Here is a 23,587-nt window from a genome sequence, read left to right as displayed (position 1 = left end):
ATCATCTCTTGTTAGACCTTCGATTTCGTATTTTATATTATAGCTTGTCGGCCAAATGCATGATTTGGATACAACACAAATGTCGACCGCGTCCCATCTCATTCCGCAGAAATATCCCGCCCGAATGTGTACATCCCCTCGATCACGCTCAGTACCGACAAGAACTGCATGAGGAGTTTCTGCCTGTCCAGCGTATCAGCTCTGCCCCTTGCAACGCATAGTCTGGGCTGAACTCACGCTCTCGCCGTAGTACTCGATGGCGCAATCGAACACTCCATCAGCTGAATAGCGACAAAGCGGACCTTTTGCACCAACGACGGCCCATTCGTAGCCACCTACAGACAGCATCAGCACCTATCTTGCCCATCTAACTCTGCCAAACACTCACACACTCCACCGGCAAACTATTTAGCCCATCCAACAGCTCACACGCGATATCCTCGGCCGGCTCGGTCGCTTGCATCCCCGCCAGATTCCCCAGCCCCACCGCGGGCATCTGCGTGATTGCCGCCAATTGCGACAAGAGGGCTTCTTTCGAGTGCAGGAGAACGAGCCGGACGACCGATTGCGTGACGAGGATATTGCCCTGTAGGACGAGAAAGGAGTTGAGGATGGGGACAGAGGGGCCGTCGCCTGCCGAGTGAAAGTAGTCGAGGAAACGCGCTTCGAGCTTGGCTTCCCAGTCGTGTGCGGGGCTGGAGGGTGAGCTTCGCAGTTCTTGGAAGGATCAAACTGGTTCTTGAGGCTCACCTGGATACCCTCGAATCCATGGTATTATGCAATTGCAGCTTTGGCGCCACATGCTTGGTCGTGTCAATCACCTTCTCCCGCAGGTTATTGACATTCTGCAAGTCCGCGAGGATACTGTCAACTGTAGGCGGGGCTTTACGGCGCTGGAGCAGCAGAGCATCATTCATGATCCTGCCTGATCAGCTTGAGTCTTTTTTCGCTACGCCGGCGCGGAACACACCTGAAAAGGTTGGTGACGACGTTAAAACCAGCAATGATCGAGGTCCGGCCCGGCGCCTGCATTGTAATCCCACCGTGGGTGATCTGCTCGTCGTCCACTTCGGCCGGTAGTCTCAGTGACTGAAGATATCAGCTCTTGCATCTTCAGGCTGGCGGGAAGGGACAGTAGACGACTCACAGCAGCATCCTCCAACCGGAGATTGATCGTCCGAGCGCGCATACACGCCGCACTCTTGTCTGCTTGAAAGAGCAACCAGTACGTCCGTCTTCTGATTTCTGATTCGATGGGGTCGAGGCCTTCATAGCTCTACGGTATCAGCGGATTATCTCATCACGGCAATGAGGCAAACAACCAGCTGGATCGGAAGACGTACCGCCTCTTCGTTCAGCCGCATCGCCAGAGCGAGCTGATTCGCATTCGCCGTACACATAACATGGGCGGTGTTGTTCCCTAATAGCAGATGGACAATGCCCTCCAAATATGAGATCACAACTATCTCGTCAGCCACACTCCTTCATCTTGTGGGTGGCAACTCACTAAAGCTGATCTCAACCGGTATGCTCTCCTCAAACACAAACCCAATCTTCGCCCTCGCGACCTTCACGCACACCCTCGCTAGATGCTCCACTTCCTCCTTGTCCATATTGATCAGGTTTCGCGGGACCTGGACGAGCGTCGATGCGAGGACGGTCAGTGTGAGCGCGAAAAAGATGGGGTCGGTCTTGTCTCTCCGCGCAGCGAGGTCCGCGAGGAAGGTCGGGCGGTGCAGGCACGGCGTAAGCGGATAGACCTAGATATCAGCGGCAGCTATATCTGAAAGCCGATGGGCGGGCGTACATAGTCGAAAAAAAGCTTGATGATGGTATTGACAGTGGTGCCGTCCGTCACCTGGTCCAAGCTGTCGGGTATCGGCGCAAGATGAGAGCTGGATGCTCTAGTCAGACCCGGCATGACAGGCGATGGGTCACTACTTGTCCATCAGCTCAGATTCTCCTCTCAAGTCAATAGACAACTCACGAGACCTGCGATCCGCCCCGGACATAGCTCGCACTCGCATACCCATAATCCAACTCCCTCGCGCCATACTCCCCACTCATCGCACTGCTCCTCCTCCTATCTACCGGCCCTGGCCATTCCTGTATTCCGCCACTCCCTCCTGCACCAATCCCGCCAGACACTGTCGGCGTGAAGAGCGGCGTCGGCCCCGGAGGCTGAGCTGGCGTCGCCGACATCTCCAACAACCCGAGCTCGGCTCCGCTACCCCCGGAATGCCCGGTACTCGGCGGAGCGAACCCATTGACAGCGTCTGAATAAGCCGACAGATCGACCTTGGCCGGACCTTTCCGACGTGGGACCTGGATTCGGACGCATTCTAGGGCGAAGCGGCGACATCGGGCGCAAGGGAGCTTGGCCGCGTCGGGATGGGAAGCGGGAACGAGGGGAGTGGGCTCGCATCGACGTTTACCGCGTCGACAGGCTCCACAGCCTGAAGCGTCAGTGGTGTCGTATGCCATGCAAGCCATATGCTTACTGGTCAGTCCAGGATTGACCCCGCCCTTCGCTTGCGGCTTCGATCCCGCCGGCCCCTCTCCACCGTTGGTCCCCTCCTGTCCATCTTCCAGCGCATAGACCAGCTCTTCAGCCGTCCCCATAACCCCTCCGCTGGCGCCTTCCGCAGAGCTCCCAGCAGAGGAGGGTCCCGTCCCAGCGCTGTGACTCGGACCAGGTACAGGCGAGCTCATCCGACCCCGCCTCCCACCCATATCCGTACTCCCGCTCCCTCCTCCACGTTCATCAGATCCACTAGGACCCGGCTGAGACGGCACGTATGCCAATGTCTCCCGTCGTACGGGCGCGCGGGGCGGAGGGAATTGTGGTAACCCGAATGACCCATCCTGCCCAGCTGTAGGTGGGCCAGGTGGCGTCGTTCCGGTCCCTCCAGCCTGGTCTTGAACGAGACCTGCGCGAGCCGAAGTCGAGCTGTCCGACCGTAAGACGGTCTCTTGCGGTCTCGGTTCGACGTCCCAGAATGCGGTAGGTGGCATAATGACAGATTTAGCTCAGTATCAGATGAAGGTGCGGAGGTGATGTGCGGTTATGAGAAGCGGGGCTCAGCCTGTGGTGGTCCGCAGTGGCGCCTCCGGAATGCTTCTTTGGGTAATTTTGGTCGAGGTATGCCAGTCGCCATTGGACGTGGAGGTGGACTTCTGGGTAACTTGTAGCTCGTGAACGCATAGTCTGGGGACCTGAAGACACCTTAGATAGTCTATCATCACTATGCATACACTTCTGCCGCTTATTTCACCTATGCGATAACCATATCTGCCGCATTCAACCCCACAGCCTCCACACCCGTCACCTCCTTGCCTTCCCAGAATCGCGGAAGCTCGTTCCCAGGGATGAAATGCCGCTCGACCTTGTCCTTCGTGATGACGCACATCCGGATACAGCCGCCTGAGGAGCCGTCTCGTGACATGGCTAATGCGAGGGCTGGTAGTCAGCGGATGGTTTGACCTGGGTAGAAGGCGGGAAAGGATGGAAGACGCGAAGACGAGGGGATAGGGGACGTACTGTTCTTGACGAATTGCAGGGTCTGTTCCTCGTTCCATCCTTCTTGGTAGGTTGCGTCGCAGTAACCGTAGACATATGTTGATCCGGAGCCTGTATATCAGCAAATAGTCCCCGAGTAGCCTGATGACAAGGATCCCCCTTCATCTCCTATCTCCTGCCTTTCATCACGTAGATCTCCTCTCCTCCGCCCCGTCTGTCAGATCCCTCTGCCCGTATTCCACGCCCTACTCACCTCCAATAGCCCACGGCTGCCTAAAGATCCCCCCTCCCAATGGGATATTGTAAACGCTCCCGCCGACCTCTGGGTCCCACCCGCCCACAATGATCCCCGCGCTCAACTGATCCTTATTCTCATAGCACATCTTCTCGAACAACGCCGCCACGGTCGCGACAGGCGGTGCGTGCCCGTAGATCGCCGTATAGACCTGGGCGTGCTGGTGCACGATATCCGCGACGGCTTGGGTATCGGCCGCGGACCCGGAGCGGCAGCAGTAGATGCGGTCGTGGATGTGTGTGAGCTTGTCGGTTACTCGGTTGGCCTGGGGGTTAGCTTGTGATTTAGATGAGGAGTTGGCTAAGGGATTGGAGAGACGGGTAGGGTGGGTGACGGCTCGCCCAAAGGAGGGATGTCGAAGCGCCAGTGGATCCTAGGCCAGCTGAAGCCATTCACCACTGAAAAGACCATACACGGCGTATGAGAGACATTGTAGCGAGGGATTAGAGCACTCACGATATAAGCACCGGTAGTCGTTCTCGTGTCAGCACCAATGACGACCCCTCCGTCGAACTGAACAGCCATGATTGAGGTCTGGTTGGGTCAGCTTCGATCCTCAGACTTGTCCAATGGATACGGCAGGGCATATGCCAGCTGGGCTCTTGACTCACTCCGAGGTTCACCTCACCATGCTTCAAGTGCATGATATCGACCTGGAGATTCTCCATCATCTTGGGCGAGAGGTGGGGGCTGGAGGTTGATATAGACGAGCGTGAAGCGCGGGAGTTGATTCGACCGGTCTGGTTTTCGAGAGCGTTGATCTAGAGGTCGGTCTGGTCTCGATGAAGGGCAGGCGAGAGGTCTGAGCGCTGAAGGAAGTGTTGAGAGTATATGAGGAATGCGTATATAGAATCGGTGGACAAGGTGTCGCTCGCGCAAGCGCCTCGACCACGTCCAAAGAGCTGACGTAACGACACCATTTCAATAGGAAGATCTGATCCCGCTAAGGAATTAAGGTGTATTCCTAATCGAAATAGGGTGAATGACGACGAAACCAAGCAAGCAAAGGCATGTTGCCCGGTCGATGCGAGACATTGTTACCTTACCTGTGTATAGCTATAGCTAGCTATCATACCCAGCACCCTACAGCTCCACCGAAGGGTTACCTCCCCAGCGTTAGAGGCGAAGCCTTAGCTAGACGTCGCTCGTCGCCAAAGAGGCGCCCGCTCAATTGTAAACGTGCGGAGCCCAACCCCTTATTACCCGCCTCGCTTCGACCCTATCGTTTGCGATCAACATCAGCATCCCGTCCATCTCGTCTCATCTCTCGGTCGCACATATCGGAAACATCCCTCCTCCAAGCCTCTCATCTCTCGCTAGACCGACACCGCTCCAGCTCGGCGCATAACATTCCTCTCCTTCATACCTTACCTCTACCCCGCCTTCCCTGCTCGCCAAGCCCCCGGACCCGCGCATAGGCACAAAATGCCCGCCCTCCCCGCTATCCAGACCGGGGCCGGTACCCAGACCTACGCTCCACTAGTGGACCGACCCTACTCTCCCACTCCTGTTCTCTCCCGCGTCATGCCCGCCGCTCCAGGCATGTCCCGCATGTCCTCTACATCCTCCGCGGCCTCGTCCGACTCGTACACTACCACCCCTACGGGATATGCCTCCACCGAGCGCCACGACTACACGCAGCACCACGGTGGATCGGAAGAGACCTTGTCGGCAGGTACGCCGAATGCGAATCCAGGCTCCAAGGGAAAGGGCAGGGCGCGAGAGCAGGAACAGGAGCAGGTGGATGAAGGCGACGTAGGGGATTATAAAGACAGAGAGAGGGAGAGGGAGCGGAAAGGGAAGATGAGGGCCGAAGGGGGAGGTCAGGGGAGAAATCGAGTATGGGATGAAGAACAGGGGAGAGCGGAGGAGGTCTACGGGAATGCGGTGTATCCGCCTACGAATGAAGAGGAGGAGGAGGAGCGCAAGATCCAAGAGGTAAGTCTTGGCCAAATGGTATGACTTGGGTCTCGCGCTGATCGGTAGAACCTCGCTAGGATGGCAGCGAGGGATATGGCCCGCCGGCGCGCTTCTCGCCTTTCCCGCCAAATATCGCCCTCACCCACTGGTACCCCAGATCCAAACGAGAGCGGCGGATTCTCATCTTCCACTTCGTTCGGTAGGAGACCGCTTTCTGGGCTGAGTAGCGGGAGTAGTGTGGGATCCAAGCGGGGGAGTATCATGGGCCTCATGGAAGGTCTGTGGCCTCGGAGCGGTGGGGGCGGGCGGGAGCTAGAACGTATTGACGATGCCGGAGAGGTATGTCCTTCTCCATTATCTATAATACTCAAGACGTTTCTGACTTCGTAGCTACCCCTGAATCACACGCACTCGCGCATATCGACCCACTCAGACGCTTCCGCCCACCTCCACCCCTACACGACCCCCTATGACGCCCAATCGCGCGCCATGCCACCCCTCTCACCCACATCCTCCAAATCACCATTCGCCGACCCTCCTTCTCCCTCTCACCCTCAGCACGCGCGCCAAGCATCCACCGCATCCGAACAAGGATTCAGCTATAGTGGTCCAGGCTGGCGAGGGGGCGCAGCTGTCGCTGGAGCGGGTGCCGGTGCTGGGGCGGGTATCATGCTAGCGAATGGGTATCAGGCGGAACCGAAGGAGAAGTGGTGGCATGCGTTATGTGCGTGGGGAGATGATTTGGATGGGGGGCATGGGGAGGATGGGGATGGACAGGCGGGGAGGACGAACCCTATGGAATAGCTTAGATTGGGTTCTTGGGGGATTGGGAGGTCATACATGCATGTGGGGTTGTAAGTCCTCGGACACCTGCTTGTAGTTGTCTTTAGGTGGTCATGCCTTCCATTTCAAGCTTGATACCACCGATCACTTCCACTTCCAACACCACCATGAACGGCCTCAGCTGCTGCCAAGAGGAATGCACGCCACGTGGCTGATTAGGTTCCGCCAGGCACGCCGCGGCTCCCCCTTCCTTCACTCGCAGGACCCTTTCCTTGCAGCCAAACCCATGCGCAGCTACATGCACCACTCAGCCTGGCCTAGCCGTACTACAGACTTCTAGCTGTAATCCGCGTAGCCTTCAGCCATAACGCTGCGTCGAAAGCGCCGAAAGCCCAAAGAGAGCCGCAAAAATCTCACCCAGACACGACTTGGTGAACAAACTCTCGACGCGCCTGGCCATAACGACATCCACCATTCTTGCCTTTATCCTCGTTCATCCCCACACCACAAGGCACGGCTCCGCCACACCGTCGACAAGCGGACCTACCGTAGTCCGGCTCGCGGAAAGACCGCGCCCAAAGAATCCAGGAAGACTTCAGACGTGCATCAAATCAACACTGGCTCGGTCGGTCGCGTTATCATCAACAAAGACAAAGACAAAGTATTCTTGCGTTCCTCATACGAGGCGCCTGATTTCGCGTCGTCCATCTCAGACCTCCACTCGGTATGGCGCGCGAAACGAGGGGTTCAGCGGCTGCGGCCGTTCCAGATCCAGCGGTAGATACCGGTACGTCTCCTCGCGCTTCTCTTTATCCACCTTTCCTCGCTGCATCAGACCCCTCCATCCGTCCTTCTCCTCCAATGAGCCGCAACTGACCACACTCAGATGCTCCCGCCGCGCCTAAACGTAAACGCCAACCATCCACCTCTCACCCCGACGCCACACCCCGCGGTATCTCCCTCAAAGTGACCCTTCCCGCTTCCGCCGAAGTACCCATCAACGGCGTCAATGGGACACCGCGCGTCAAGCTCAACGTGTCGCCCGCGAAGGACGACGCGGAGCAGGGTGCGAAGCGGCCGAGGGTCAATCTCAAGTTCAAGAAGAAGTCGGAGACTGCGGGCGCGACGGCGGCTGGTGCAAATGGGGATGCTGCGGTTGTAGAGGGACAGCACAATGGCGGTGGAGGCGAGGCCGCCAATGGGGAGACTAGTCTGCCGGAGAAGAGCAAAGATGCTGAAGAAGGGGTGAAGGACGATCCGGTGGTTGTCCAGGAGAGCGTTGTCCGTGCTTTGGATAAGGATGTGCGGGACGCTTTGGCTATCGTTCTGGCTCAGTAAGTTCCTGCAGTCTGATATTGAAGGTAGCTGACCTGCGCAGAATGGCTGTTGATCTGCCGAGACCACTCAACACGCTGCTGACATTGCCATTACCGCCGACTTTTGATCGGAAGGACGAGAATACGCTGGCGCATGTCCTCAATCAGGAAGATTTGTCGTGGGAACGGCTAGTGGTAAGTTTACCCATCTCTCCGTGGACCCCGGCTGACCCACTCAGGAACTGCTACACGTCTTCTCCACCCACCTCCTCCAGCCCTGCGCCTACCCTGTCCCCTTCCCCCCACTCTCCCACATACACGCCACCATACCCCCTTTACCGCCTCATCAGCCACATCACGCCATTTACGCGTTCTGCGCTTCTCTGCGCGACATCATACTCTCCATCGAACCCACTACCGCACGCGGTCCAAATGCAGGCCAGGGTCTACTGGAAAAATGGGCGTTGATTATGCGTGCGCCGGCACCAGGGGGTACGGATGGCCGCCGAGGGGGCGGCGATTGGTGGACGGGTATAGCGGATTGGAGGGAGGCGGAGAGAATAAAGGTTAAGAATGGAGGGGGGGAGGGTGTATTAGAGCGCTTTGCGGCTGATGGGGGGAAGTTTGGTATGTTCTCTTCCGCCCGACAGGTAGGAATAGGAAAGAGGGTGCTGATATTCAGGATACGCCAATGCTGTCTCGATCACTTCGTTCGCTGGGTCCACGACGGGTCTAGCGAGTGCGCCGACGCTCGGCGAATCGATTGTGCAGAAGGCGAGCCTGAAGGCGCAGAGATGGAAGGAGATGTTGGCGAGGCGGAAAGGCGGGTTTGGGAGCTTTCACCGACCAGGTAAGCTCCTTGTCAAACATTCCGTGCACATGCACAGTAGAGAGCAAAGCTGACTCCGTAGTTGCCATCCCGCGCGTATCGCACCTACCTTGGACACCAACGTTCGGCCCTTCGTTCGACTCAAACTATGCCGCAGGGGGTGTAGGATACTGGACGACCCTCGAGGCGATGCATCAGCGGGAGCGGTATAAGAGCTGGAGCGGGCCGAGTGGGCTGCAGGTACAGGAAGGGGGAGAGACGAAGGGATACTGGGGCAGTCTGGAGGCCAAAGGGGAGGGGGCGACGACTGTCGAGCATGGGGACGTTGGCATGGAGGATGTTGGGCCAGAAGCTGGTGAGGAGGGGACGAAGAGTGGTAGAGGGGTAGACGATGTGCTCCGGGATAATGCGGACTGGCTGAATGAGCTGGTTGGGTGGCAAGAGGCCAGAGTGCGTAAAGGGGAGAAGGAGGTTGGAGAACGGGAGCAGGTAGTTGGTGAGTACCTTGGTCACGAACCCTACATCTTGCTGATTCATTTAGCGGAGGAACTTCTCAACTCCCTGGCATCGCTATCGGCCACTATACCACCGTCCGCCCTCATCCCCAATCTCGAGCCCGGCTTCGCCCACCGGGTCAGTAAACGCCTCATCCATACTCCCGCACCTACCATCCGCGGCACGCTCGACCCGCGTCGCCCCAAGGCCATCCACGACAATGCTACCATCCGACCCCGGCCGTCCGCGATGCCCAGCGCCTCTCTTCCCCCTGTACCTTCCATGTCTAACGGGCCGAGTGTCGCACAGCAACTCGCGGGGACGCCCACCCGGTCGAGTAACGGCGCTGGGAGTGGATATACGCCTGCTTCTCAGCCGGCCCAAGCCAAGGCCTACCAACCCCGCCAATCCTCCTCTGCCTCCGCCGCCTCGCAGCGGCAGAGCTACGGCTACGCCGGCTCGCCCATGCCCTCCGCGACTATCCTCCCTGGCGGGCTTACACCACAATCTATACCCCGGACAGGCATCATTCCCACCTCGCAGCTCCTCGGCCAATCTACAGAATATCGGCACCACGTTCTGCCCCAGCCGGCGCCGCCTCGGCAGACATACGTGCATACGCCATATCAGCCGGGTCTGCTCGGCGGCGCCGGTGGCGCGGGCGGGACGGGGAACACGATCTATTCTCGTGGATCGCCCGGAGTGGGCCCGGGCCAGCAGGGACCACAGGGACAGCCAGTGATGATGGCTTCCCCTGGACTCGGACCCGGGGCAATGGGGCCGGGATCGCCGTCGCCTACTGGCGGAGTAGGGGTGGGGCAGTATGCCCGGCCAGGGATGCAGCCTAGTGGGTTGAGACAGAGCTTCGGGCCGGATGCTGGAGGGAGTCAAGGCGGAGGAGGAGGAGGGGGCTATTTCGCGGGTATGGGTAGATCATGAAGAAGAGGTGTAGGGAGAATCGGGGGCGGAGATCTGGGTATGCATCAAGTAGACTTGTATGAAGAGGACACTAAGCCGCTGTGCGTCTGGGACTTCAGCTCCTCTGCGAGTCAGCAGGGTCGTTTGCAGGAGTCTTCAGCGCCAGCGGACTTCGGAAGTCCAGCCAAGCTGGCCAACGCCGAGTCGATTTATCCGGATTTGCGATAAGAATCTGACTCGATTATACCTCTCGCGATCTCGTTAATCGAGTCCATCTCTCTACTTCACCTCACTATAAGATTACTACCTGGCCGTGGGAATACGTCTAGACCGCCTGACTATTTATCTGCCACATTTTCACCCCAAAAACCCGTCACCATGCCCATCCTCGGCCTCAAAGCGCCCGGCCCGTCCACCCCAGCCCACTTCTCCCTCGAACCGCTCATCCGGCCCAATATCCTCGCTCTCCAGCCATACCGTTGCGCACGAGATGACTACTCTGCTGGCGTCCTCCTCGACGCCAATGAGAACGCTATCGGTCCCGCCCTCCCATCCGCATCGGCCAAAAAAGTCAAGGTCAATGGTCACTCCGATTCCAACGGTACTAGCGGCGCCAGCGCCAGCGCTGAGGACATCGCCTTGGAAACCCTCTCCCTCCTCCCGCCCGGCACAGACCTCAACCGGTACCCCTCCCCTACCCACGACGAGCTCAAGCGGCGCATAGCCCACCTCCGTGGCGTGCCCGATGAGAACTGGGTGTTTCTCGGTGTGGGATCGGACGAGGTTATCGATATGCTCTTCCGAGTCCTCTGCGTCCCGGGCAAGGATAGGGTATTGACTACTCCCCCGACGTACGGGATGTACAAGGTCACTGCGAATGTGAATGATGTGGGGGTGTTGGAGGTGCCGCTTATTGCGGAGGGAGGAAAGTTCCAGCTCGATGAGGATGCGGTATGTCCCTTACCTCTAGCAGAAGGGGGTTGTGGCTGACAGACAGATGGACGAAGCATTCACTGCCAATCCTGACCTCAAGATCGTCTTCATCTGCTCCCCTGGAAACCCTACCGGCACCGTCATCCCCCTCCCTGCTATTCGGCGCGTCCTCGAGAACCCCAAATTCAAGGGAGTCGTCCTCGTCGACGAGGCGTATATCGACTTTGCGCCAAGTAACAGCTCGGCTGCGCAGCTCATCAATGAGTATGCGAATGTCTGCGTTACTCAGACATTGAGTAAGAGCTTTGGGCTGGCGGCTATCCGGTAAGTCCAAGTGCTGGCACTGTCTTCAGCAACACAGGCTGACTCTCAGCCTCGGCTACCTCCTCGCACCACCACCCCTCATCCAAATCCTCACCAACACCAAAGCTCCCTACAACATCTCCGTCCCCACCGCCTCTATCGCCGCCTCGGCCGTCTCTGACGCCGGAATGGCAGTCATGGCCGAGGCCGTCTCCACCCTCAACGCGAACCGGGACTACCTCCTCGAAACACTGCCTACCATCCCGTCCATCGGCGACATCCTCGGCGGGAACGATGCCAACTTTGTGCTCGTTCAGGTTCTTGATGGGCCAAAGGGCAAAGTCTGCAATAATCGGGCGGTGCAGGTGTACAAGACAATGGCGGAGACGAGGGGTGTGGTGGTGAGGTATAGAGGAGGGGAGATTGGGTGTGAGGGGTGTTTGAGGATCACGGTCGGGACGAGGACGGAGTGTGAGGAGGTCATCAAGCAGTTGAAGGATCTGTTGGCTTAGGTACACAAGGTGGCTGGGAGGCAGGGATATAGATGGGATTTTTTGCTGGGCCCGTCGAGCCGCGGGGTACTTGGTAAAGAGGGGGTTCGATATTTACATGCTGATTGGACTTGACTGACCTATCGACACTACTCATACCATCTGCACTACGTGCCTGACTGGACTGAAGACATGACAGCAACATCGCCTTGTGGTCTCCTCTCACCATGGACTGTCGACACAATGACCTCCGCTTTGGAGAATGAGAGCAGGCGTAACCCGGCGCCTCGACAAGCTCTCGGATCCTGCTCCCCAGGCCCCGGTGGTCATGCCAGTGTCCTCCAATGACAGACCATCCATCGATACGTATGTACCGTCACTCCCGTCACGCTCCACTGACACCGGGGTCGCCAGCGGTCTCTCTTGCCTCGATGTCGAACCGAATCCGGTTCCTTGCCGATCGATTTGCTTCTCGAGCGCGGACAGCTTACCCATCATCGTAGCGTTGTGTTCTTTGAGAAGTTGCAGCTGCAGGCTGAGTGACTCGGCGTGCTCCGCCGCAGCTTGCCACAAGCTGAACAGTTCTGCCTCTCGCTCCGATGCCGTTGGCATCTCTGTCTCGGTCTGTGTCGTTTCATCACCTCTGAGCTTCCTCAGCCTGACCCCCGCGCGCCAGAGTCGCGCCCTCTTGGCGGAAGGGTGTTCTGAGAGCGGCTTGCTGACCTGCCTGGAAGCACCGCACGATCCGCAAGTGCCTCTCCTGACTCCTCCGCTCCGACGAGGGGTACTCTTCCCGCCACCTGACCGGGCTTCCTGTCTCTCGTTCCCTTCGTTGACAGTGCCATGCATCTCTGTTGATCCACTCCCAGATGCCGTGGTCCGAGATGCGAGAGTGTTGGCCGCGTTGAGAGCATCGATGCCAGCAAACCAATCGAATGGGAGGTCGGATGGATGGACACTGTCTGGCTCATCACCAGCTCTCTCGTTGCCATCATCCTGCTGAGTGTTCGATCCGAAGACTGCTTCAATTGTGTCGTGTCCAGGTAGCAGTGCGAGAAGTTGCTCCTCCAGAGTGGCCATTTCTGACGGGAGTGAATGCGAATTGGGTAAACGAAGGGAGAAGAGAGAAACACGCAGGCGCAAACAGCGGGCCTGGCTGATGACAATGTACCAGTGACTGGCGCACTGGTGCGGAGGTCGATTCCTCCTTTGACAGGCTGACCCACGCTTTCCGTGCCTTACCTTGAAGCACCTTTGTTGTCCGGTGCGCGGTTGACAGAGCAATTGTGCGGGCTGCTTTCGCCACCGGGTGGCAAAACTATGTTTGACCTCATGTAGCAGGACTCCAAAGCCCTGCGCTACTGGGTCATACTATAATCCCGGCTGCTGGCGGATACAAGCCTGATATCGTTGACTGCGCGTCGCCATACTCACAGAACAAGTATCTGGTCTGACCGCCTTAGGGAGTGCTTCCAAGTGGCTCGACTTCTTTGCGTCCTCCTTCACAACAATACATGCCTACACAATCTCGGGGTGCAAGTCCACATCACCAACCTCCACCGGTACCACTCGTCAAAGTTCCCTCTCCGATGCCTTCCTCAAGATCGCGGGGGTCTGCACGCAGATCATTCGCCCTGAGCATCGCCGCGTATCTCTGCACCCGGGTCTGCAGCTGCGTACACGTCCTCTCTAGCTCTGCGACCCGGCTCTCAGCGACTAATGCTCTTTGCAGTGCGTTGGCCAATCTGTCTCTGGCCCGTCGACGGGTCCCGCGCTGTGACTCCGCGTTCGCCTCCCGCCTCTCCCTCGCTTTTGGGTCTTCTTCGTCGTTTGAGTCAGCACAGGCTTTGATGACGCGCCGAGATGGCCTTCTACGGCGAGGACGAGCCGCAGGCGTGGTCGCAGAAGTGGTCTCTGGGAGTGGAACCGTTGCCTCTTGAGACCGCGTCGGATTCCACGAGCTCGTTGTGGCCCATTGAGGGAGGATCGCGAGCGATTGGTTGGTGTTCGGACCATTGATGGACTCGGTGACCTGGGTAGCCGGGTAAGTCTCTCGGGGTTGGGAGAACTTGCGCGGGCATCGAATGACGACACGGATTCAGTGGGCTTTGAGTCTGTAATGTTGACTGACAGTGGGTCAAATAGGCCTTGAAGGCCACCGTCCCAGAGGTCCAATGGGCCAAGTTCGAATCGGGAGGCATTAGCAGACATCACGGGGGAAGTATGTTGCTGTGGCAGTGACGGCAGTGATGGCGAGCTGGAAGATGGGATGGGTAGAGCTGGGGAAGACGAGTCAAATGAGAGGATTGCGACCTCACAATACCCTGTCCTATGAGCTAGCTGCACGGAGCTGGAAAAAGCTACTCAACAATCATCCTTTGCTGCACAGCATCAGGGCTCTCACGTGTAGCAAGCACTATCGCCGCACCGCATTGCACCTCGTACGTGTAGCAGCCAGGGGTACCATCCGCTCATCGGCCCAGGATGGTGTCGCAGGGAGGGTCTTCCTATTTTCTCGCGCCGCCCCGCGTACGTCGTTGCATAATTCATACCCCGCAGCAATTATTGCATTAGGGCAGTGCTACCCGCCAAGCTACGCTCGACTCACCAGCGGCGCATCAAAGGGACAGCTGGTACCTACCCATTGTGGCCTCGAGTGAACTAAAAGTCGCCGATGAGCCCCGCCACACGGGATCCTGGCCAAGGCGCCACCCGTCGCGGTACTCCGATTCCTCCGCTCCTCGCATGTCAGTGGACGTCAGTGTGCAGACGCCCTCGCAGGTCCTTGGATGTCGGCCTCGAGATACTCGAGAGTGTATTTCTATCTCGCTGGATGTTTTCTGTTGTTCTCCCCCAGTCTTGCCTCTTCATGTCGCTTGCGGACATCTGCAGGTAATGGTGCGCTCGGCCGAAGGCGTTCTGCAGTTCGAGCGAAACGTTGTAGCGCCGTGAGGTCCATACTAGTAGTAGCTACATCATGTATGTATCGTAATCACTCAATCCACCTTGCCCCCATGGCAACTCTGCATCAACCGCCTCCAGTCCGCTGGTCTCCTCCGAACCGGCTAGCTCTGAGGCGAGACCCAAACCGGATCGTGCCTCATACTCCGACAGCAAGCTCTTCAGCCGTATATTCTCGGCCTGCAACGTATCTCGCTCTGATTCAAGAGGCACACTCCGGCTCTGCGCTTCAGCCCAGCGCGATGCAGGGAGGCGGCCCGCTGCTTCACTCTGTACCTCTCTTGCGCTTGGCGATGTCGTTTGATTCGCAGCGTTTGGTCTGAGTCACCAGCTATAGGCTCATGCTCGAGGTGATGACCACCCCTTCTTCGCCGAGGACTTTTGCCGGTAGTGCTTGTGTTATTCGTGGTCTGGAGGGCCTTGCGACGGCGGCGAGGCCCGGTGACTTGGGCTCCGTCGGGGCGGGTTCCCTCTCTGACTGAGTCGACATCTTCGTGTGGAGGATGGCTGATGTGTAGTGAATTGTTGTGAATCGAGGGGGAAGGGAAGCCAAACCCGTTTGCAGACCCGACTGCCGTGACATGCTCGGGAGAAGGGCTGCCACGATCCGTGTACATCATCGCGTCTTCCGCCGGGTTGTAAGAGGCCGACAGGCAGAGATCCAACGCGCCTATGCCAAGATCATCGCCTCGGGAGTCGGCAGGGTCACCTTGATACTCCATTGAGCTGTGAGTGGCTTTGATCAGCAGCGTTCGCGCTGAGCCGTCTGCCGTCATCCACACCTGATGCGGCGACACAAGATCCGGCAAAGGGGTATAGGTAGCCTCAAGAACCGAACGTTGCAGGCGAGCCCCGCCATACTGGATCTAGTGCGTCGCCCATCGCCGTCATCCACTTCTCTGCCCCTCGCAATTCTGTGTTCAGACGCCCTTGCAGGCCGTGAATGTCGGCCTCGAGCCACTCGAGAGTGTATGCGTTTCTCGCCCGGTAGTCTCTGTTGTTCCCCCTCTTCTCGCTGCATCGTGTTGCTTTCGGGCATGCGAAGATAGGCGTGACCTGGCGCCCTTATCAAGCGGTTCCGCGATTCGTATGAATTGGCTGAGAGCCGGGAGCGTATCGACAGATGGATTGCAGTGGATTGCAGAACAGAGACAAGGGCGTCGGCGAATTTGCGAAGAGCTTGGTGTGGTCTGTAGGCACCTGTCTGCCTCTCGCCACTCCGAAGGACGTATCGGTATCGAAGGATTCAGATGGAATGTAATCGCGCAGATCCAAGCGATTGGGGTCGATCGTAAGGTGGGACATCAGGTCACCTCTTCCCAAGCTGGTCAATTGTAGAATGTCAGGTGCGAGTGGGCCGATCAGATAAGCAGACCCAAGCATAGCCCTCGATAGGACTACGGTGCCTGTTGACCGGAAGGTAGCGGACATTTCATCAATGGTTGCGCCCCACAACGACTGAAAGGCAAGAGCATTCGCCAGACGCATGCGCAGCTCAGGGTGTGTCACCTCCGCCGTTTTCAGCCTGTCTGCCAGCCTTTGCCGATATCTCGTTGTATTGACTGCGAGCCGCAGCTTTGATCTGGCGGATGAGCTGTCTCCGGTGCGGCTGTTTCGCTTGGTCGTACTGATTTGGCGGGTCTCCCGCGCCGACGATTCGCTTTCCTCTTGGAACGCATTCCGACTGCTGGGCATCCTGCCAACGCTACTGCCCATGCCGCGGGTCGAGCCGAGGGCGAGTCTCTGATCTTCGTGGTCTGCAGTCACATCGATCAGGGCATGGGGGTGGTGCTCTGCGTTGGCGAAGTTCGACGCTGGTACCTCACTGCTCTCCGGACCGAGCAGCATGTCGCGGAACCATGAGTCAAAGTCAGGGTCAGCATTCTGACAGAGAGAAGGGACCGCGGAGTCGTCAATGAGGCTGTCAGCGGCAGGTTGGCAAGCAGACATTGGCACGGATAGGTCTTGCCTGTTGTGTGCAGTAATGAGAAAATGAAGGGGAAACGCAAGAGCGCATGAGGTAGAAACGATGCTGGTAGCATGGTGACCGCACGGGTCGTCCGTCCATGAGCACAGTCCAGCAGGTCATCCTTTGTCTTTCGAAGCAAGGAAGGGACTTCGACTGGACTCGCAGACCAGGAGCGGGGCCTCGATCGGCCAGGCCATCACCGCGCTCACCAATATGAGTAGGAGCTTCTGCTGGTCGAGGCCGATACGCGTCATATAGCCGGTGGTGGCTGCAGCCTGCAGGATGCCCTGTTATCGTGACGACCGATCACCAGGATATGGCCGCAAAAGGAACAAAAGGCAAAAGAGAGATCAGTCGAGACCCTGTACGTAATTCTCCACTTTTTAGCGCCGTCCATCAGGCACGGTTCAGAATGCGACAGAAGCTTGCCCACAGAGAACAACACTCATATACCCTTGCATTTTACTATACACATATCTGCTTGACGGTGACACTACCATACACGACGCTGTAGACAAGGCGCTCCTGAGCCCAGCCACCATCGAGCTCGAAGCGCGAGGATCCCGATTCGACAGCCCTCGGACCCGAAAAGAGGATCAACACAACCATCCGCACTCAGCGCGCGGAGATAACACACAGAAGGTGTCCGCCGTCCCTCACCGGCCTTTTTCGTGAGTGTCTTCTTGTGTATGACAGCCGGGGTGGGTAAAGGGCATGTCGGACTCCCGGGACCAGTAAAGGACGGACCCTTTGGCAGATCAAGGAGAGCCTTCAGCACTATCTGTGCCTGGTTTCATGTTCTCGCGGTGGAATTAGGCCCCGTTTGACCCTGGACCATGACTCGTTGTCGAGACATTGCTTAGCATCCGAACCTACCACATAGCTGTAATACCTGACGTCGATCAGGTTTACGACCCTTTTGCCCCGCCATCTGTCGTCATATCGCGGAACGATAAGATACAACGAAACCCAATACTCCAGGAGATCCCGCTTGGACCTTTCCTCGATACACGCTCGGTCCGCATCCTGCATCTGTTCTCCTCTCTACTTTCTGCCTTCACCTTCGGCACTTAGCGATCCGACGATCCAGACCATCTTCCACACCGAGGATCCCTTATATCGCCTACAAGCTGTCTAGCTGGAAAATTCAGACGATCTGGACCGGGCGTTTACATTGAGATTTTGCGTTCGAGATGGGAGCGTCATGTTGCAAGCCAGAGGTGAGTGTTTAGTCGCGCCACTTGACGGACGCGCGGATAGCGCGAGGAAGTTCGCTGACGCCTCAGGCTATTGACTTCGAGGGCGAAGTCAACTTGTTCCACTTCTACCTGCTCCGAAGTGTCGGGAAAGGAGCCTTCGGAAAGGTGAGCGCTTAGGTCCGACAGCCAATGCGGCCGGGAAGCTGACATGGCAGGTCCGAGTCGTCCAGCACAAGCACACCAAGACTCTGTACGCGTTGAAATACATCAACAAGGCGAAATGTGTCAAGATGAAGGCTGTGGCCAATATCGTGCAGGAGCGGAGATTACTAGAGGAGGTGCGTATCTCGCGTGTACAAGACGGAGGGTGTTGCTGACGTGCAGATCGACCACCCGTTCGTAGTGAATATGCGGTATGCGTTCCAGGACGATGAGAATTGTTTCTTTGTGCTGGACCTAATGTTGGGAGGTGATCTGAGGTGTAAGCTTGTCCCTCCCGCGCTCGGAGGCATGTTCTACGCTGACTGAACAGTCCACCTCGACCGCGCAGGGGCGATGAACGAGGAGACTGTCCGATTCTACATTGCGGAAATAGCTATGGCTGTCGACTATCTGCATTCCAAACGGATAGTGCACCGGTGAGCTTGCCGGTATGACCACTTGGAGCTTTAGACCAGAAGCTGATAGTGCAGCGATTTGAAGCCAGATAATATCCTCCTCGACGAAAGAGGACACGCCCACATCACCGACTTCAACATCGCCGTTCACTTTTCAGAAAGAAGATTGTTGACGGGCGTGGCGGGGAGTATGGCATATATGGCGCCAGAGGTATTGACCAAGCGGGGATATTCGGCGCCGGTGGACTTTTGGAGCTTGGGCATATTGGCGTAAGCTCGACTGATCGAATTGGCGGGTGGCACAGCTGACAAGGTTAGCTACGAATTGCTTTTCGGGAAACGACCATTCCGCGGCCGAACAAATACAGCTTTGACCAACTCGATCCTCCACGAGCCGCTCAATTGGCCAGATGATGCGGCGGAGCGATGCTCGAGCTCGAGTATGCAGGCGGTCCGAGGGGTAAGCTGGTTGGTCCAGGCTCGATTGGCCATCAAGCTGACTGTACAGTTTTTGGAGCGGGATCCAAACAAGCGGTTGGGGTACCGACCAGGAGGTGGCGGATTCGAGGATATCAAATCACATCCGTGGTTCAAGGGGATCAATTGGAATGCGCTTCATAACAAAGAGGTCGTGCCACCTTTTGAGCCCGATGTAAGTTCCTCAACAGAGTCCTTTCGTGAACGGACCAGAATTTGAGATGATGATATCAGTCCAAACGAGCAAACTTTGACGCCACGCATGAGCTGGAAGAGCTTCTGCTCGAGGAGAACCCGTTGAAGGCTCGGAAGCGGAAAGAAGGGCAAGATGTGGAGATGATGAGCCCAGAAATGCGGATGATGGAGGATCAGTCAGTATCACCCTTTCCGCGTATTTAGATGGAAGCTGATATCCCAGTTTCAAGATCTTCGACTTCAGTCGAGCCCAGCGCCGGTCATACTACACCCCCACCTCCGGCAACCCGCAAACCACCTCTTCCGCCACAGCCGCTACCGGCTCCACCGCCGTCTCCAACCCCCAATATCCCCAGCTTGACACCAAAGCGCTCGACAGCCTCCAAGCGCCATCGCCTGCTCGACCTGGAACTCCAACAGACCGGACGGGCGTAGTCAGCCGGACAGGTCTGGATGTGGAGGCGCAAATCCTGGACGGAGGGGGTATGGCGAATATGGGCGGTAGGGGCGGATGGCGCAAGTCGGAAATCGGGGTAAATTCAGCGGGCTCGGCGGTCAGCACGCCTGTGAGGGAGAAGGATAGGGAGGAGTTGGCGCCTCTCGCGGAAGGCAGGCAGATCAGGCAGCCAACGCCGTTGAGGGTTTCGTCAACGTGAGTCGCGTGGTAACTTGAGCTTCCTTATGATTGCTGATGCTCAGCGGCCCACATCTAGTGGAGAAAACGAGAATGCCAAAACAGGACGTTGGTACCGCCGCATAATGACCCTTCCCCTCCCCATCCGACATCACATATAGCCGATTCTTGCGATCCGTCACTATGCGCCGTCGCGGTCTTCCAGCCGCATGGCCAAAACTGGCCGATAATCCCCCTCTCCTCCTTGCGCGCTGCGCCTCCTACCGCGAGTCCTGTATAATCTTTTGGGCCGGGACAAGGATAATTTGTCTCTCTATATTTAGTCGATTTGCCTGCCTCTTGTGTATACATTATATGTTTGGATGCTACGCGGTAATGTTCGAATGCCCGGAGTCGAGCATGCCGACCGAGACGCTGACTGACGGAAGGCCGTTCCAGGCGTACGTACACGACAGCCAAGAAGTCCTGATACATAGCAATACAGCAGCACCGTAACCTGATAGCACACCCTACTTGCCCGCCCTCCTCTTCTCCCTCTTCTTCTCCCTTTCCATCTCCTTCTCTTCCGCCCTCTCCACCTGTATACTTCCCTCCACTTTGCGCATTCTCTCCCTGTATCCCGCATCCTTCTCCCTCGCCTCCCCAGCCTTGACACCCGCGAGGAACCGGTTGTCCTTGCGCAGTTCCCGAATAGCACCCTTCTTCTCCTTCTTGTAGAGCGACTTGAGCTTGGCCGTGGCGTTCCGCTCGACGTCCGGGTCGTAGTGCTTTCCAGGCGCGAAATCGGATTCGAACTTGGGTGTGTGGGAGCGGATGGCGAGGGGTTTGTGGGCTTGGAGCGCGAGGGGCTGGCGTGCGGTGGAGGCGAAGTGGAGTTGACGGGTCAGGGTGGAGAGGATGGTCTGATGCTTGGTCTAAGAGTTAGCGATGTTCCTTGTAAGTGGAGGGAGAAGACATACCTTGACGGCTGAGGATAGCTTGGCTATCCGGCTGGACTCCAGTATGGCCTGGATTGGCCGGAAGAGCTCGATGAACGCATCAATGTTGGTATACATCATCGCGTACGTCTCGGTCAGACGCAGCACGGCGGCCAGGAGGTCGACCTTGCACTGGTCGATCTCTGCGTCGGTGCTCTCTGCTGAAGCTGACAAGCACTGAGCCAGGTCGACGGGCTCTTGTGGGCATGAAGCGAGAGAGGAGACGATGAAGAGATTGGTGGATGGTGCTTGTAATTCCGGGTAGGTCGAGACTGCGGTGGCATCTTTGCGCCGAGGGAGGAGGGCGAGAACGGAAGCGGCGATAAAGTTGAGCGCTTCGGGTACGATCCGCTTTGACTCGGCTTCGTACTACCTCGTCAGCTCCGCCACCCGGACCACGACCTAAGTACTTACCTGAGCCAGAATGGAGACCAAGAACAATCCCGCCGCTAGATCCGACACGCTGCGTATTCTCGCCTGACTCAGATATTGCCCCATGAGCAACACCGCCGGTACGACGACGGGATGGCTAAAGTCGCTCGTGGACCATACGCTCCCTATGATCCGCAAGAGAACTAGCTCGGCAGCACCAGGCCACGTCTTGGCAGCCGGATCGTTCGGATTCCGGGCGAGACCGCGGGTGAGGTTCTTCTGCATCAGGGAGAGCTTGGCGGTGAAGTGGAAAGCGGCGGTGATTGGGTTGAGCTTGACAAGGGCGATAAGGTGGGGTTGGAGGGAGGAGATGAGGGAGAAGGCGGGGGTTGGGCGGGAGGCGAGCAGGAGGATCAGGTCGATGAGGACACCTAGGAATTCCTGATTCGTCAGCTTTGTTCCGGTAATGCGCTTTGGGAGCTCACCTGTAATTTTTCCTTGTTCCCCTGGGCGAGACTGGGGTGATGCAAGGCTCGGATACGCTGGACGACTGTAGGGTAGACTTCATCGTCCAGGTCTTCCAGGATATCCTCGAACTCCTCGATGGTGGACGGGCAGGGGAAAGTGAAGGGGATCTCCTTCGACTTGCCCTTGGCAGAGGAAGACGATCGCTTCTTCCCCTTGACGATCTCTCCCGTCATCTCGTCGTCCTCCCCTTCCAGACCTTCCTCCTCATCCAGATCTGCCATCGATGACGCCTCGCTCTCGTCGTCCTCATCCTCGTCGTCTTCCTCCTCCTCATCCTCACTGCCCTCCTCTTCACCGCTATCTCCCTCCTCTTCATCTCCCTCTTCTGACGCTTCCTCCTCATCGCTCTCATCCACATCCGTCACTTTCGGCACCTTCATATTCTCAATCCCCTCCCTCGTCAACCCCGGCCCCAGCAGATCATCCTCATCAAAATCATCCTCGAGATCATCCGCATCTCCCTTCTTCTCCTTTTTCCGCTTCTTCCGACTCCCCTCATCCTCATCATCACTCTCCTCCCCTCTCATCCGGCGCAGACGCTTCGCCTCGGCCGCCTCCAAGCGCTCCTTCTCTTCCACCGCCAGCTCTTCCTCCGTCTTGGTCCGGTTCTTGGGCTTGGCACGCGTATCGAAGGCAAGCTCGCGGACGAGCTGGTCATATTCCCCGTCGACGCCTTTGGGATGAGTGGAGACATCCGGGATGCGTGATGGGCCGGCGGTCGATGGGAGAGAGACGGTAGATTTGGTCGGGGCGGATTCAGCGAGAAGTGCGTGTAGGTCGTTCATATCTGCGTCGAGGGCTTCTCGCATCCCAGCGTCGATCTCTTGCTGCTGCTGACGAGCAAACTACAAGTCAGCACTTTGCAGCTTTACATCCCCGTCAGACTCACCTTGTACTCCTTGCTCTTGGCCATAACCTCCGCCATGACTTCCTGCTTGCTCTTCTTCCTCTCCTCCCCTCCCTCCTGCTCCTCAAATCCACCAAAGTGCGTCCGGTCTACCACCCTGCGATTGATGTTCCCCCTCTCCCCATCGTCCTCCTCGTCCTCTCCCAGGCCTTGCGCCATAAAGTCATCCCCCTGCAAGTCCATGACATTCCGGCCGCCATGGGTCAAGCCTCCGAGAGCTGTCCCCTCGTCAAAGCCAAAGAGGTCCGTATCCTCATCGTCTTCGAGATTGAACATCCCCTTCTTGCCCTGCCCGCGTTGCCGCTCGCGAGTGTATCGCTCTTGCATTCGTTCGTCGACTGAAAGGCCCGGATTGTTCTCACCGAATCGACGGTCGTTGAATGTCCCGGTGTGGTTTCGGAGCTGATGCTCGGGCAAGAGGTTCTTCTTGCGCTACACGATTAGCTGTAGTCCATACCCAAGGCAAAGTAGCTGACCTGTTCCAATCCAGCCTGCTTGCTCGCACTCGGCTTCCCGACAACGCCCTTGAGCACACGACCGCCGACATCGTGCTTGGTCTACCTGTGTCAGCTATGATGTCGTATCATCCTGGACTCGCCAGCTCACCTTGGTCTCCCGCTCGTCAAACTTGTTCAACCCCTTCCGGATATCATCCAGCTTGTCAAACTTCTTTTGCCGGTCCGTCTCCCTCGCGCCACCCTTCTTGAACGCCTTCTTGTCCTTTTTGCTGACGGATTTCCGGTCTAGGCCAGCTCCTGATAGCGCAGCCTTGAGCTGCGATAGTTGTGAGGCCGGCATGTTGCTGATGCTAGTGGTATGCGCAACGAAAGGTGGTCGCAGGAACACCTTCTGGCTGGGCGGCAACTTTTGCACGGGCAAGGAAGGAACTCCATGTTTATTACGCAATCTTGTGGAGTTTGAGGGGATCTCCAGCATTCCTCCGCTACT

At 57.5% G+C, this 23,587-nt stretch overlaps 9 protein-coding genes across 9 annotated transcripts; 4 read left to right on the top strand and 5 right to left on the bottom strand.

Moving 5' to 3' along the window:
* Window positions 1-98: 98 nt before the first annotated feature.
* MKK02DRAFT_22781 (fungal-specific transcription factor domain-containing protein) lies at window positions 99-2,484 on the bottom strand (the record flags this gene model as incomplete). The annotated part of the gene is made up of 10 exons (XM_053086625.1): window positions 99-183; window positions 238-335; window positions 389-695; window positions 751-921; window positions 971-1,089; window positions 1,148-1,276; window positions 1,344-1,462; window positions 1,508-1,760; window positions 1,808-1,937; window positions 2,057-2,484. The coding sequence occupies 10 exons, from the start codon at window positions 2,482-2,484 to the stop codon at window positions 99-101; spliced, it is 1,839 nt and encodes a 612-aa protein (XP_052948077.1).
* Window positions 2,485-3,275: 791 nt separating this feature from the next.
* Window positions 3,276-4,340, bottom strand: MKK02DRAFT_22654 (putative 20S proteasome beta-type subunit; the record flags this gene model as incomplete). The annotated part of the gene is made up of 4 exons (XM_053086603.1): window positions 3,276-3,460; window positions 3,542-3,631; window positions 3,774-4,080; window positions 4,272-4,340. The coding sequence occupies 4 exons, from the start codon at window positions 4,338-4,340 to the stop codon at window positions 3,276-3,278; spliced, it is 651 nt and encodes a 216-aa protein (XP_052948076.1).
* A 900-nt stretch (window positions 4,341-5,240) lies between these two features.
* On the top strand, window positions 5,241-6,539 carry MKK02DRAFT_31755 (uncharacterized protein; the record flags this gene model as incomplete). The annotated part of the gene is made up of 3 exons (XM_053088371.1): window positions 5,241-5,753; window positions 5,802-6,074; window positions 6,126-6,539. 3 exons carry the CDS (start codon window positions 5,241-5,243, stop codon window positions 6,537-6,539), a joined length of 1,200 nt encoding a protein of 399 aa, XP_052948075.1.
* Window positions 6,540-7,244: 705 nt separating this feature from the next.
* MKK02DRAFT_42685 (uncharacterized protein) lies at window positions 7,245-10,097 on the top strand (the record flags this gene model as incomplete). Its single annotated transcript, XM_053092115.1, has 7 exons — window positions 7,245-7,305; window positions 7,405-7,852; window positions 7,897-8,029; window positions 8,074-8,461; window positions 8,517-8,684; window positions 8,746-9,159; window positions 9,205-10,097. 7 exons carry the CDS (start codon window positions 7,245-7,247, stop codon window positions 10,095-10,097), a joined length of 2,505 nt encoding a protein of 834 aa, XP_052948074.1.
* Window positions 10,098-10,454: 357 nt separating this feature from the next.
* On the top strand, window positions 10,455-11,824 carry MKK02DRAFT_36109 (putative histidinol-phosphate transaminase; the record flags this gene model as incomplete). The annotated part of the gene is made up of 3 exons (XM_053089350.1): window positions 10,455-11,027; window positions 11,074-11,333; window positions 11,383-11,824. 3 exons carry the CDS (start codon window positions 10,455-10,457, stop codon window positions 11,822-11,824), a joined length of 1,275 nt encoding a protein of 424 aa, XP_052948073.1.
* A 201-nt stretch (window positions 11,825-12,025) lies between these two features.
* MKK02DRAFT_31752 (uncharacterized protein) lies at window positions 12,026-14,014 on the bottom strand (the record flags this gene model as incomplete). The annotated part of the gene is made up of 3 exons (XM_053088370.1): window positions 12,026-13,161; window positions 13,358-13,871; window positions 13,931-14,014. 3 exons carry the CDS (start codon window positions 14,012-14,014, stop codon window positions 12,026-12,028), a joined length of 1,734 nt encoding a protein of 577 aa, XP_052948072.1.
* A 610-nt stretch (window positions 14,015-14,624) lies between these two features.
* MKK02DRAFT_31751 (uncharacterized protein) lies at window positions 14,625-16,714 on the bottom strand (the record flags this gene model as incomplete). The annotated part of the gene is made up of 5 exons (XM_053088369.1): window positions 14,625-14,773; window positions 14,800-14,944; window positions 14,980-15,500; window positions 15,598-15,779; window positions 15,912-16,714. 5 exons carry the CDS (start codon window positions 16,712-16,714, stop codon window positions 14,625-14,627), a joined length of 1,800 nt encoding a protein of 599 aa, XP_052948071.1.
* Window positions 16,715-17,926: 1,212 nt separating this feature from the next.
* On the top strand, window positions 17,927-19,877 carry MKK02DRAFT_23003 (kinase-like domain-containing protein; the record flags this gene model as incomplete). Its single annotated transcript, XM_053086657.1, has 10 exons — window positions 17,927-17,953; window positions 18,020-18,097; window positions 18,148-18,270; window positions 18,317-18,413; window positions 18,465-18,570; window positions 18,625-18,819; window positions 18,868-19,009; window positions 19,058-19,201; window positions 19,261-19,397; window positions 19,445-19,877. 10 exons carry the CDS (start codon window positions 17,927-17,929, stop codon window positions 19,875-19,877), a joined length of 1,482 nt encoding a protein of 493 aa, XP_052948070.1.
* Window positions 19,878-20,364: 487 nt separating this feature from the next.
* On the bottom strand, window positions 20,365-23,437 carry MKK02DRAFT_23030 (putative nucleolar protein; the record flags this gene model as incomplete). The annotated part of the gene is made up of 7 exons (XM_053086662.1): window positions 20,365-20,769; window positions 20,815-21,201; window positions 21,247-21,645; window positions 21,690-22,577; window positions 22,622-23,071; window positions 23,116-23,196; window positions 23,246-23,437. The coding sequence occupies 7 exons, from the start codon at window positions 23,435-23,437 to the stop codon at window positions 20,365-20,367; spliced, it is 2,802 nt and encodes a 933-aa protein (XP_052948069.1).
* Window positions 23,438-23,587: the final 150 nt, after the last annotated feature.

Source organism: Dioszegia hungarica (assembly GCF_025882075.1).
Source record: "Dioszegia hungarica strain PDD-24b-2 chromosome Unknown MKK02contig_6, whole genome shotgun sequence".
Lineage (NCBI taxonomy): Eukaryota > Fungi > Basidiomycota > Tremellomycetes > Tremellales > Bulleribasidiaceae > Dioszegia > Dioszegia hungarica.
Note: the sequence above shows the minus strand (reverse complement) of the source record. Positions and strands in the feature narration are given on the sequence as shown.